The sequence below is a fragment of the Mercurialis annua genome, linkage group LG1-X (assembly GCF_937616625.2).
Source record: "Mercurialis annua linkage group LG1-X, ddMerAnnu1.2, whole genome shotgun sequence".
Lineage (NCBI taxonomy): Eukaryota > Viridiplantae > Streptophyta > Magnoliopsida > Malpighiales > Euphorbiaceae > Mercurialis > Mercurialis annua.
The window spans coordinates 53,493,145-53,506,716 of NC_065570.1; the positions used below are offsets into that span (position 1 = coordinate 53,493,145).

Below are 13,572 nucleotides of genomic sequence, written 5' to 3' on the forward strand. Positions count from 1 at the left end.
TGCCTCAAAAAATATGATTTGACCTAATGGCATAGTAGAAGAGAGCACAAGGAGCATCTATTCAACTATTAAGGATTTTAGTAAGACACTGCTTTGTTAACAAATAAAAGTAACTGTAACTATCTTTCATTATTGGATTGAAGTTAAAAAAAATGCAGCAGACAACAATGTCTGAAGAAATAAGCAAATGATAGCCGCAAGCTCTGATAACTACCAGAAACCATACTGGCCAAAGAACTAATAATTGGCAAACTAGAGTACAAACAGAATATATAAAGGCTTAAACCAAGTGGTAGGCTACAAAATGTGGATAACTACATTGCAAGTTCAACGATAGTTTCGGTAGATTGGGCTGTACATGCAGCTCTCTGCATGCTGAACAAGATCCTTTGGACGCGGGAGACGAGAAGCTAGACCTGTAAAGTTATTAGCAGAGTTAACAATTTGTGTTCATCATTTTATATAAACGCCAGAGTTTATGATTCAGAAAGAAAGCTTACCGAGTTCGTATGCTTTAGCAGCAACTTTGGCAGCAATGTTGGCGGAAATTCTTCGAATGTTGGTGAATGGAGGGTAAATCAACCCCTTGTCATAGTGTTCTTGCTCTACTTGTTCGGCCAAAGATTCAGCTGTTACAAAGAACAGGAAATGGTAGGAGTAAGTTAAAAGCTGTTCCTTATAGTAGTGCAGAGACAAGAGAAAACCGACATAAAGATCAGTCAAATTCCAGTAGCTCGTCTACTTACAGGCTGCCAAAAGCATGTCCTCGTGCACCCGAATTGCGCCAGACATAATCACACCCAAACCAAATCCAGGAAATATGTAAGCGTTGTTTGCCTGAAGGACATAGTTTAAGAAGTGAATTGCTGCTGTTATTTAAATTTATAATGTAGATTTTCTACTGGAAAGCTAAAGTACCTGGCCGGAAATAAAAACTTCCCCATTATATTCAACAGGGTCAAATGGACTTCCACTAGCATAGATACAACGGCCCTGCGGGTTCAAAAGGATAACAGTCAAGATAATCCGCAAAAACTTGGCAGTTCCTCAAGTTTGAGGCGACAGAAGTTGTTTTACCTCAGTCCACGTATAAGCTTCTTCCGCTGTACACTCGGATTGGGAAGTAGGGTTGGAGAGAGCAAGAATTACTGGTTTCTGCATGCCAATGTTTGAGACAATTGAGAAAACATTTCGGTATTAATGTAATGAACTTTTCTGTTGAAATTGTCAAAGCAGTGTGTGAGTTTTGTGTATGTTGTAGATAGAGAACGAACCTCATTGAAGGATGCCATGGCCTCAACCACCTCCTTTGTGAATGTTTTTCCAACTCCGGATGATCCAATCAAAACTGTTGGCTTGAGTGCCTGAGAAGTAAAAACCATAACGCGACGTTAAGGAGAATGTTTTGAAGGAATTTTTCCATGATGGTAATATTGGGAACTCATAGTATAAGACAATTTATTCACCTTAACAGCATCCAAAAGCCCCTTGACCGGTTCATGCTCGTGAGCCCACGGCTTCTTGAAATGTTGAAGCGACTCCTTACGAGAGCTAACAATCAGTCCCTGCAGCATATGGATCACAATTCAATACCCAAAAGATTATTTAATTGAGAATGTTAAAGAAAATGTAAATGCTCTTCAAATTTGCAAGGAATTAAGATTTTAGACTACTGTATACTACCTTTGAATCCACAAGCCAAATTTGTTTTCGGGTTTCTTCAATTGGAGCTTTGGTCTAAAAAACAATAGGTATTAGTCGAAAATACTAGCGGAAGGTAATAACATACAAAATGTTGATTATATCAGACCAATGATTCAATACCTGTTTTGAGATTTCACGTGCTATAAGCTCAGCTATACCAGTTCCAGCCTTCAACATCAAAATGAGCAGAGTGAGAAAAAAAAAAGAACCAAAAGATAATGAAATATGAACAAGAATGAAGAAAATGAGGAAGAATTATGTGTTTGAAGATGACCTCTCCCGCGCCGAGGAATAAAAATTTATGATCGGCTAAGGTTCCACCAACTAACTTCAAAGCCGCAATAAGTCCCGCTAGCACCACGGACGCTGTACCCTGTATTAAATGAGATTAACTGGGTAAGAAAAACTGCATTAAAGATAAAAAAATTGCTAATAATCTATATTTTGGGGTTTCATTTTCAAACACTTATGAAACTTGAAAACTCTATCTATATATTTTTGACAAAAATATGGTTTCCGCATTTCTCATTTTGGCGTTTCCGATTTTGATGTTTCCGATTTTGACATTTCCGATTTGGCGTTTCCGATTTTGGCTTCTCCATACCATTTGGTTAATAACACAGAGATTGGTAGAATTTACCTGTATGTCATCATTAAAGACGAGATGACTTGAGCTGTATTTCGCCAATAGCTCAAAAGCATTGTGATTGGCAAAATCTTCAAACTGAAAGGAATGAGTACATTGTTCAAAGATCAGACCGAATTTCTCAAAACTCGAAATCTAAAAAACTTGGTACTAGCATAATAGAATAGATAGTATTATTACCTGTACAAGCACTTTCTCTCCGTAATTCTGCTTGACAGCAGTCATGAACTCTTCTAGAAGTTCAGCATATTCCTATACAGCAGAAAATCCCATGAATCTTTCAGCATCAGGATTGAGGATTTTGGAAAAACAAACATGTAACAAGATGTTGAATGACGAAAAAGAATATAATGTCGGTAAACCTGTCCGGTTGCCCTCCTTTGCCTAAGACCAATATAGAACTCATCATTCAACAATTTCTCATTGTTTGTGCCAACATCAATGGTGACAGGCAAGCACTGAAAAATGAACATAAGATAGCTGTATCAGTAACTAAATAGCGGAAAATATTTAATAAACGGTGTACCAGAAGAACAGATAAATTAAATAAAATTCAGTAAGTGCTTATGATTAGAGTTAAGCTTACCGACGAAGGACGTATTCCTCCTAGTGCTGTGTATAAAGAAAGTTTTCCTACAGGAATCCCCATACCCTGAAAACACAAGAAAATTTGCAAGCTAAAATTAATACTGATTTCAAATTTTCTGAAATCAGTAGAGCTAGTACATTAGATCAAATAAACGGAACAGAAGATGATTACCTGGCATCCAAGATCTCCAAGTCCCAAAATACGCTCACCATCAGTAACAACAATAACCTGTATATTCCTCTGTGGCCAGTTCTTCAATACTTCAAGAATCTTACCCCTAAAAACACCACTTCTCAGCATTTTCGTCGACAAAATGTTATTTAAACACGAATAATAGAAACTATTAGATAGCCTTACTTCTCTTTCAAGCTGATGTAGAGACCCTGAGGACGTGTGAAAATGCTTCCGTATTTCTGGCAAGCCTCACCAACTGTGGGAGTGTACACAACTGGCAGCAGTTCCTCAACATTATCAATCAGAAGTTTATAAAATAGTCTTTCGTTTCTTTCCTGTAAGATAAATATACCAAAAACTTGGTTACACATCACTTGCTTCACTTCACAGATAAACAACAAAATTACTTAAATGATTGATAAAAGAATTACCTGAAGGTCCATCATGGCCATGTATCGTTGCAAGGGAACTTCGTACTGGCGAAGATTGTGCATCAACCTTTTCTCCTATAAATCCATCATTATGTCATATAACAATAAGCAACGGAAATGTAATTTGAAAGTTAAAAAATATCGAATTCGTCGGGTTTGAAGCGTAATAAGCAGTGAAACCAAGCTAACCTGGAGGCCCTGAGAAAAAACCGCCGGAGGCAAAAGGCCCCGCAGGTAATGAGCATCCCTCTCTTTGTCAGTGAAAGCAAGCCCTTTGTTATGGTGTGGATTCCTCAACAAAGTGTACCCACTGTAATAACATCAAATTTAGAAAAATCACAACAAAAACAAAATTTTCACATATTGCATTTCCTAAGAGGTATGAACCATGTTGCACGAAAACTTCGGCATTTTGTTTCCGTTTCCATTTCCGAAAATGCTTCTAACACTCTAAATTTTGTCATTTTTGGTTTCCATGTTTTTTGTTTCTGCATTTCCGTTTACGTGCACCATGAACAAAGGTCCACCGAAATTCAGCATTTCCGTTTATGTGCAACATTATTTACGAACAAAGATCCACCGGAATCCGACCAGAAAAAAGTTATTTTAAACATTTTTAGGCTGTTTTTCTACAAATAGAAACAATTCAGTGAAGACTTACATTTGTGATCATTATTAAAAATAGATTGGATCCTTAAAATACTCAAAATGAGCTACACTACAAACAACACAGGATTTACAAAGATCATAACTTTAGATAAAACCAAACAAAACCCACGTCAGTAAAATCTAAAACAACACAAACCAAAGACATTATAGGTCAATCAAACTTTAATAATATAAATAAAAATGGTTGTAATCTCTCACCTAGCAACAGAGGCGGTCCATGGAGTGATAAGCTGATCCTCCGTGGCACAATCTTCACCGTACACATCATCAACGCCACCATATACACCGACATTCCTTTTATCAGCAACCAATGAATCACCACCATTCATCATCGTACTCTCCATTAATGCAAAAACCTTTCTTTTTTCTGTTGCTTTACCCAGAATAACTCTCTGCAAATGAATACAAGAAACACAGTTTGTTTGTTAGTTTTTAATGAATGTAACTAAATAACAGGAACCCACTTTTTATAGGCAACTATAACCCAAGAACTAACTTTTGAAAATATATTGAATGTGAAATAAAAAAGTTAAGGTTGGTTTGTTTCATTTTCAATGTCAAAATAGGAACAACGTGGACTTTGACAATTTTTTTATTTATTAGAAGGAAATTTATGTATTTTTTTATCAAAATTTGTAGTAATGCTTTTGAATGTAATGGAAACTAGTGGGGCATTGTTGAATTAAATTGAAAAATGGGAATGTGTAATGTAAATATTATGTTGTTGTTGTTAAATTAATTAATTAATAATGTGTACCAGAATAACATTTCTTTTGAGAAATGTGATCATATTGGAGGAACGTGGAAGGAAGTAGAGTGATAGAGAGAGAAAGTTTGAGAGTTTAGAGAGAGAAACACTTTTTACGCGTTGAGGTAGTGGCAACCGGGGAAGCAGCAACAGGATTCTTCCTTTCTTTAGCTATAAAAGAATAAGGTAAAAGGTATAAAAAGAATCTAGACTTTTTTAAAAAGTATAAATCAGCTCTTTTATATTTTTTTGGACAATATTAAGCCCTCGTGTTTTTAGAATTGAACAATTAAACCCTCGTTGTTTTAAAATCGAACAAATAAACCCTTTTAGCTTATTTTTTGGACACTTACCCCCTCAAATTTTTGACAAATATTTTAAATATTAAAATTATTTTTGAACTTTTTTCCTATATGATTATGAGAGACATGTCAGCCATTAACGAGTGTTTTAATGGTGTTGGAAGAAAGAGGTTATTTATTCTGTTTGGAAACAAGGAGCCTTAATTGTACCCGAAAAATTAAAAGAGTTCATTTGTATTTTTGTGAAAAATATGAGGGATTTTTTTTATCTTTTGCCTAAAAATAATCTTATTTCTAACATTGAATTGAATGTATATAAAAACACCAACAAAGATTTGTTTTACTACTTTAACTCAGACAAAATATCAATTAAGGATGGACCTATGGCTTTAGATAAAACCAAAAACACCCACAACTTGACTAATTTAGCTCACTTTACAGGTAGCAGAAAATGATAGGAGCTATTGGAGATGAGATGACGGTTAATTATTGGGCCATTTGGAGTTGAAGATCTAAAACGAGTAAAAACGTCTATTTTAAAGGTGTTTTTATCCAAAACACCTACTTAAAGATGTTTTTGTAAAACCATAAATTTGGTCTTATTTGATCTTTTGTTCCAAATTTAAGGGGCAAAATGAACTTTTATCCTAAAAAGAACCACTAAAAATAACAATATAATTCATATTGACCCGAAATATAAAAATAAGGAAAAAAAATAACTTCAAAGTTTATTTTTCCATCCTTCAAATTGATAATTATTGTGCTTTTTTTATTTTAATTTAAATGAAGTTTCTGTTAATTAACTTTAGTCTAATTTAAAATTTATTTATTAATCTTGTACTTTAATTTGATTGTACATTATATACTCTAATTCAACAATAATTTATTCTTCACTCTCTACTTTTCAAACACATTGAATTTCCGCAACCAGGGGCAGGATCCCCCTAAGGCTGGGGAGGCACTAGTTCTGGCTGGGCCATTTTTTTTTCTTCAAAATAAAGATATTTTTTCAAATAGAAGTAAATTTATAATTAATTCAGGATTGGTTAGAGATTAAATCTGAGCTGTGGAAAAAATATAAATGAACTAAAAAAGATTGAGCTAAAAAAAATATTTCTCCCTGTATAAACAATCAAATTCATCATCCAATATTACTTTTATTTATAATATTACATGCAGTTTTGTAACGAGTGTGTTTGACATGTACCCGTTTAGGTAATTGGATGGAGAAATTACAAATGGACCGTAAGGATTGTTATCACAACCATTAAAATTTATGAATTTTATAGTTATAATGAAATAAAAGGATTTTAATTGAAAAGAGGTAAAAGTTCAGGGACTCTGAGTAAAAATTACCCTGATTTTTTTTTTCAGAATTAAAGATGAAATGGCATCTATATATGTCTTGAAAAGACGAATTCCAAGCATTTGTGGACCTGGAGCATTCTCTTTACATCAGATTCTATTGAAATGAATGGCAGTCAGTTTTCCATAATGTCACTTTAATGTAAATGAAATTGACCATACTTATATTTTGTCTTGTGATTTTAATTATATTAAAATGAAAAAAAAATGATGTTAGTTTTTACTATAGTGAAAGAAAAAAAGATTCGGATGTAAATTTTATTTATATTATTAAATCAAGTTTGTTAGAGTAAAATTTTCCTTTTAATATACTATTGTTTAGGTTTATTAGAAAAAAAAAGAATCTTTTTTTATTTTTGTAGCAGTTTAAGTTTTTAATTTTCAAAACTTAATATAAAAAGCTCAATTTTTTTTATTTTTTTTGGCATTTTACATCTTCAGGACATCTTTTTACCAAATGGTATCATTTTGGCGGTTTTTGATGAATGAAATGACATCAACAATAATTTTAGAGTGAAAAATGAAAAAATGTATGAAAAAGCTATTATGCTAAATTTTAAAATTCATACTTAAATCACAACAAACATGGAAAGTTATATTCTTTTTTTTTTTGGAAATATCTCTATTGTTTATCTAACTCATATAAGTCTAATATTTTCACCTTTACAATTCAATTAGGTCTTATCTTTTGTAATTTTATAATAAGTAATGAGTTCTTTTTATATAATATATCAGAAAAATAAATAAACTAGTGTATGTAATAAGGAAATAAAAAAATGAAGATAAGTTTGTATGAAAATGATAAAATGAACAATTATTTTGGATGGAGGAAGTATTTTTATTTATCTGCTTTTCCTATAATATTTAATATTATTAGTGCATATATTTATCACTAGTTATATTTATTCTATATTAAAATAAAACTTATAAGATAACACAAAATTAATATTAAACATCAAAAAAAACAAGTGAATGTTTTAGTCTACAAATTAGATTTATCAAATTTAAGAACGTAACTAGTAATAGTTGGAAATATATGAAAATAAAAAATTAATTAGCTTTTCGAAAAATATATTATATTTTTAACCAACTATTGGCTAATGAAAAATTTAAAACAGATTTATTTTAATATGAATTATGACATTAAAATTATGTTTTAAGATTAACTAGATATATCAAAGCTCTTTTGCAGAACATATAAGATTGTGGAATCCACATGTCATTAAAATGACAAGTTCAAAACCAATGGGAGTTGGTTCAAGTGGTAAGCGGCTTGATATCGCTTAAGCAAGGTCTCGGGTTCGAGTCCTTGTGAATGCAGAAAATTCCCACTGGCAGACTCACCCACCATGCCAGATACGCGACGCGGGTCGAATCCGGATTAGTCAGGGCGAAGCCTTGGAAACCGGATGGGCTTAAAAAAAAAATGACAAGTTCAAAGATGTATGGTCAATGTCAAAGATTGAATGTGATAGACTTTTTGATAGATTTGAAAGAGATACTTTTCTTTTTCTTTTTTTATTATTATTCACTTTAAATTGTTCCAATTCAATGGTGCTACTGGAATATAATAATTACTCATATAATTAAAGTTTAAATACACCAAAAATTATCAACTTTTGTGTGTTTTTGATATTTAACATAATTTTTTAATTTTGGCAAAAAAATATGTAAACTTTCAAAATTTTGCAATTAAAGACACGGGCACCATTTGAATATAAAACGACACCGTTTTATATTAAAACGGCGCCATTTTCGATGAAAATTACACTATTTTTCAAAGGAAACACATACGTGCTCTTAATTGCAAAATTTTAAAAATTCATGTATTTTTTGTCAAAATTAATAGATTATGTTAAATACGAAAAATACGCGAAAGTTGGTAATTTTTAGTGCATTTAAGCCTATAATTAAATTATTTTTGTAATCTATACTTTAGTACATTCTATGTTATAAGTTTTAGTCTATTCTCATGTCTTGTTAAATTTAGAGGTAATGTCATAAAAATTTACTAATTTTGCACGTTTTCTCAGTTTTAGCTAGTTACATTTTTTAAAACTTTTCATAAAAATACACAAATTTTCATTATTTTCCAAAATTCATACACAATCCTAACGTGAAACTCATTTATTAGTGCAATTTACTAAGGTGCAAGTCATTTTTAATCAATGAATAACACGTCAGCACCATGTATGAATTTGGAAAAAAATAAAAATTGGTGTATTTTTATGAGAAGTTTTAAAAAACGTGATTAAATTGAAAAAACGAGTAAAGTTGATGATTTTTTATGATATTAATCCTTAAATTTAATTGCATGATTCTTTGCATGGATAAGAAAATAAATGATAATAAGTAGGAGATTTTTGATTATTTACGTTGAATACTTTTGCATTATATTTTAGCAAAATAATATTTTGCAGAACAATATTGTAGCCATTTTCAAGGTCATGAATTAGGGATTGGAACAATAATTTAATCTTATTTTAAAAAATGAAATACAATTTGAGGTCAGTTAATATTTTTTTTAGATAAATTAATGTTATTTTTGCATGTGAACATAATAGTTTTACAGAAAATATGACTTAGAATTAGTTAGAAGTAGGTAAAATATGCTGGTCCTCCTGTCTAAACATTCAAAAAGTCTGTTTTGGTTATTATTTCATATTCGCACTCAGATACATATTTTACGCGGCAACTAGTCTTTAGATGCATTTCTCGAATCTTTGAAGAAGAAGAAGAAGGGCTGGAGTTTATTCAAATATTGCCATCTTTCTCGACTTCTTTTGAAAATAAACATTGATTCATTTGTTCCTTAGAAGAATAAAAGAAAGGCAATTGACAATTTAGTTATGCCATCTTCATTGTGAATTAGTTAATGTCAAGTGATAATTACTATTTATTCTTTTCTTCCGAACTTTTAAAAAGTTAATAGTCATTCTATACCTCTTTGGGATATTAAACAATCTGAGTCACTAAACTTATATGTTGTTACATAGAAAGGTAATGTCATAAAAATTTACTAACTTTACATGTTTTTCATTTTAATCACGTCTTTTAAAAATGGCTTAAATACATAAACAAATCAACAATTTTCACGTGTTTTTGGTATTTATGTTAGTTGATTTGGTCAAGATGTTTAATATTTATGTCTAATCATACCTAAACCCAAGATGTTTAATATTTATGTTAGTTGATTTGGTCAAGAATTTGAAGATTATTAAATAAAATTCAGTTTTATTTTAACCATTAAACTTACTTTTCTTTAAAAAAATTCAGCAAATTATTAAAAATCTAAATAAATGTTAATAATAGTTTATAAGTGTTAAATATTAAGTGTGATGGCGAAATTCCACACTGAAAAGATATGATTAGAATGTGGAACATATAAGTGAAATGAACTACATAACTCATTATCTTAGGGTTTTGAGTTTTGATGTGGTATCTAGCCCTTGGTTATATGTTTCTCATTCTGGACCTCATGAATGTATTCTCCCGTACCTTGCGCTCCTTATGATCCAACAATTGGTACTAGTGCCCGGTTCGGCTAGATGGAACAAGATGACTCCAGATATAAAGCTCGAGAAGTGTTGCTCACGAGTTAGAGTCGAGTTCCGAGAGAAGTTGAGCAGTCCAATGTGAAAGCGTATCACACTGAAAAGGGAGATTGTTGAATATTAAGTGTGATGGAATCCCATGTGAGAAAGATATGAGTAGAATGTGGAACATATAAGTGGAATGGACTACCTAACCATTACTTTAGGATTTTGGGTTTTATGTGGTGTCCGACTCACGGTTATATGATTCTCATTCTGAACGTCATGAATATATTCTCCCATACATTACGTTCCTTCTAGTCCAACAATAAGTATTATCAAACTATAATGTATTTATAACTATCTTTTATTTGTATTTAAAATAAATCTCATAGTATTTTCTTCATAAAAAGTTAAATTTATTAAAATAGTTATTGAAATAATAAATAAAATACAGTATATTTTAATTCAATAAATATAAAACACAATATGTTTCTACTTGATTTTAAATTTATTTACTTATTTCAAAATAAATAGTACCATAAACTTATTGAATTTTAATATTTTAAAACCGAATTAAAAAAAATATTAAATATACTTTTTTTATTCGAAATCAATTTCAAAAAAATTAATCTAATTTGATACTGATATCTTATAATCTGAACGTAAAGCGAGCCACATACCACACCCAGCCATATGTGGCTCGCCTACTTGAAGTATCTCATGAATGATTCATAGGGCGTAAACGAACTGAGTCGAGCCGATTTTTGAAATGTTCATGTTCATCTCGTTTAGCGATAGGTGTTCATGTTCGGTTCATATTTGTTCGAGTTTTGAACGGCTATTTTCATGTTCGGCTCGTTTCAATTAACAAACATAAGATGAAGTTCGAGCTCGGTTCGTTTAGAATATAAACGAACACGGACCAATTTCTTATCGAGTTGGACACTGAGCTGCTTGCGAGCAACTCGGTTCGTTTATACCCGTAGGAATGAACTCACGAATCACCTGACCCAAAAAAAAGAGGGACGTACGCTCATCATCCCATTATGCATAAATATCGGACATCTATTCACATAACAATGAATATAATCACAACGAAAACTTGAACATGTAAATAATTAAAAAAATGCCAAATTTAAATGCTACAACATTAATGGAATCTAAAATTAAAAATAGAAAATTATTAAATTATTAAATTATATTAAAAATAAAATCTATTTACTTTGAAATTTTGGTGAGAAGAATGTAAGGCACCGTTTGGATTGAAGGTTTTTAAAATCCATGGATTTTAGCAAAATCGATGGATTTTAGCAAAATCGATGGATTTTCAATCAATGGAATTTAAATCCATAGATTTTAAAATTACATCGTTTGGATTGAATATAAAATCAATGGATTTTTAATATTATTTATGGAAAATAATAAATAACATAACAATCCATCATCTATAAAAAAATTGTGGATTTGGACTTTCCCACCTAGTAGGTGGGAAATCAAAACCCTCAAAAATGATGGATTGTAGAAAATGAGGGAATTTATAAATCCATAGATTCTATTAAATTTTTTTCTAGGCAAACGATAGATTTTGTCCAAATCCATGGATTGTTTAGAATCCATCGTTTAAAATCCATCAATCCAAACGGTGTCTAAAAGAATTTTGCATGCAAATATGAGTTTGAATTAAAGTTTATAATAATCAATTAAATTTTTTTTTTTGAACACTTTGTAGGTAAGAAGTGTAGGCCAAATGATGGAACAAACAAACTTTTTTAACTTTCTTGAATCGTTTTTTTTTTAAATTATCTAAATTTTAAAAATTTATATATTTTTTAAAATCTATTTCATTTCATGTCGCATTCCAATCAAAAACTCTTTCTTATTTAAAAAAAAAATATTCAATTATCATATAAGCATAATTAAACTAATTTTATTGGATATATTTCAAGTGAATTTAATAAATTGAGATAAGATTTATAATTTTTAAAAAATTTAGATTGATTATTCAAAAGTAGAAAATGTTTGAGCTTATATGGGTTTGGATCATAAACGGGTTGGTAATTTCCTACATAGCACGACACAAGGTCAAGTGGATTCAGGTTGAGCTTATATGGGTGTGAATCATAAACGGGTCAATCTGTTTATGATGGCACGGTTACATAGCGGGTTAATCAGGTTAAATCCGTCTAAGACACGTTACGACATATTTAAATATATTTTATTGATTATAATGAGTAATTAAGTTATTATATATGATCAAATATATAAATATTATACATATAAGTTATTAATTAATTGTTGTTTGTTATATTGAAATTTATGGTTATTTTGAAGGTTTGTTGTTTGAATACACTCATTTAATCAAAAATTGTGTTAAATAGGTTAGATGAGTCATTAATAAACATGTTTAAGCAGGTTAAACATGTGCTCTATTGTAACCTGTTTTAGTAAACGGGTCAGACAGTCTGACACATGTTAATCCGATTAATAAACGGGTCATATTAGGGTTGAGAAAATTTGTCTATTTTTAAATAGATACACGAGGCGTTTATGACACGGTGACACGAATTACCAGCCCTCGGAAAAGAGGGAGCGAGGGCATTAAAGGTGGGGCAGGGGCCAACAACTTCTCCGTCGTTTTTCTATCTCATTTTATTCTCTCCGTTCTGAATATGATAAATTGTGAGAAAATTTCACATAGTACTCTCTTTTTCAAACATAATTATTTCAGCACCTTATTTTTTAACTTATTCACATGTCATACCTTTTTTAACCTGAAGTATCCGTTTTAGAGTTTTAATTTAAAAAATGTATTTTTTTATTTTTTTACATTTTATGTCTTTTTTTAATTTATTTTTTTGTATTTTTATGGTGTTTTTGAAGGTGTTTTTATTGTGCTTTTTATAGTGTATTTATGATGTATTTGTATGGTTTTTTTTGGTGTAATTACATCATAAACACAATATAAAAACATAAATCAATTCGCTGTATACGAAATCAGTAGCAAAAACAGCACAAAACACCATAAAAACATTGTGTAAGAAATCAGTAGTAAAAACACCATAAAACATAAATCAATTTGTTGTGTACGAAATCAGTAGTATCAAAACAAAAAAAATGAAGAAGAGAACAATTATGTAAACAATGGATTAATTATATTAACATTAGAACAATTATATTAATAAGAGATCAATAGATCTATAATAATTTGTGTACAAAAAATCTAAAAAATCACAAAACTTAAAAACTCTAAAAACGACGTCGAGAAATTTATCGGAAGAAACACGGCGACGAAAAAATTAGCGGAAAAAACGCGACAACGGAAAATTTACTGAAAAAAACGCTACGGCAAAAAAAACCGCGACAAGAAATTCACCAAAAGACACGCGATGGCGAGGCGGAAGAAACGCG

The 13,572-nt window shown here is 30.7% G+C and overlaps 1 protein-coding gene across 1 annotated transcript; it reads right to left on the reverse strand.

Moving 5' to 3' along the window:
• Nucleotides 1-110: 110 nt before the first annotated feature.
• On the reverse strand, nucleotides 111-5,115 carry LOC126665015 (NADP-dependent malic enzyme). The gene is made up of 20 exons (XM_050357667.2): nucleotides 4,971-5,115; nucleotides 4,412-4,605; nucleotides 3,734-3,854; nucleotides 3,545-3,619; nucleotides 3,297-3,448; nucleotides 3,111-3,216; nucleotides 2,937-3,002; nucleotides 2,713-2,808; nucleotides 2,531-2,602; nucleotides 2,345-2,428; nucleotides 1,979-2,077; nucleotides 1,825-1,872; nucleotides 1,684-1,737; nucleotides 1,467-1,565; nucleotides 1,275-1,364; nucleotides 1,078-1,155; nucleotides 919-993; nucleotides 747-837; nucleotides 501-629; nucleotides 111-416 (listed from the first exon to the last, which is right to left on the reverse strand). The coding sequence occupies exons 1-20, from the start codon at nucleotides 5,001-5,003 to the stop codon at nucleotides 328-330; spliced, it is 1,851 nt and encodes a 616-aa protein (XP_050213624.1). The 5' UTR covers nucleotides 5,004-5,115; the 3' UTR covers nucleotides 111-327.
• Between the last annotated feature and the right edge of the window lie 8,457 nt (nucleotides 5,116-13,572).

Bases quoted from the DNA above. Each gene is read 5' to 3' on its own strand.
- LOC126665015 (XM_050357667.2), bottom strand. From the start codon at position 5,003: ATGATCACATTTCTCAAAAGAAATGTTATTCTG. The intron at 3,620-3,733 runs GTTAGCTTGGTT...ATGGATTTATAG, and splicing joins TTTTTTCTCAGGGCCTCCAG to GAGAAAAGGTTGATGCACAA. The intron at 994-1,077 runs GTAAAACAACTT...TTGAACCCGCAG, and splicing joins AAGCTTATACGTGGACTGAG to GGCCGTTGTATCTATGCTAG.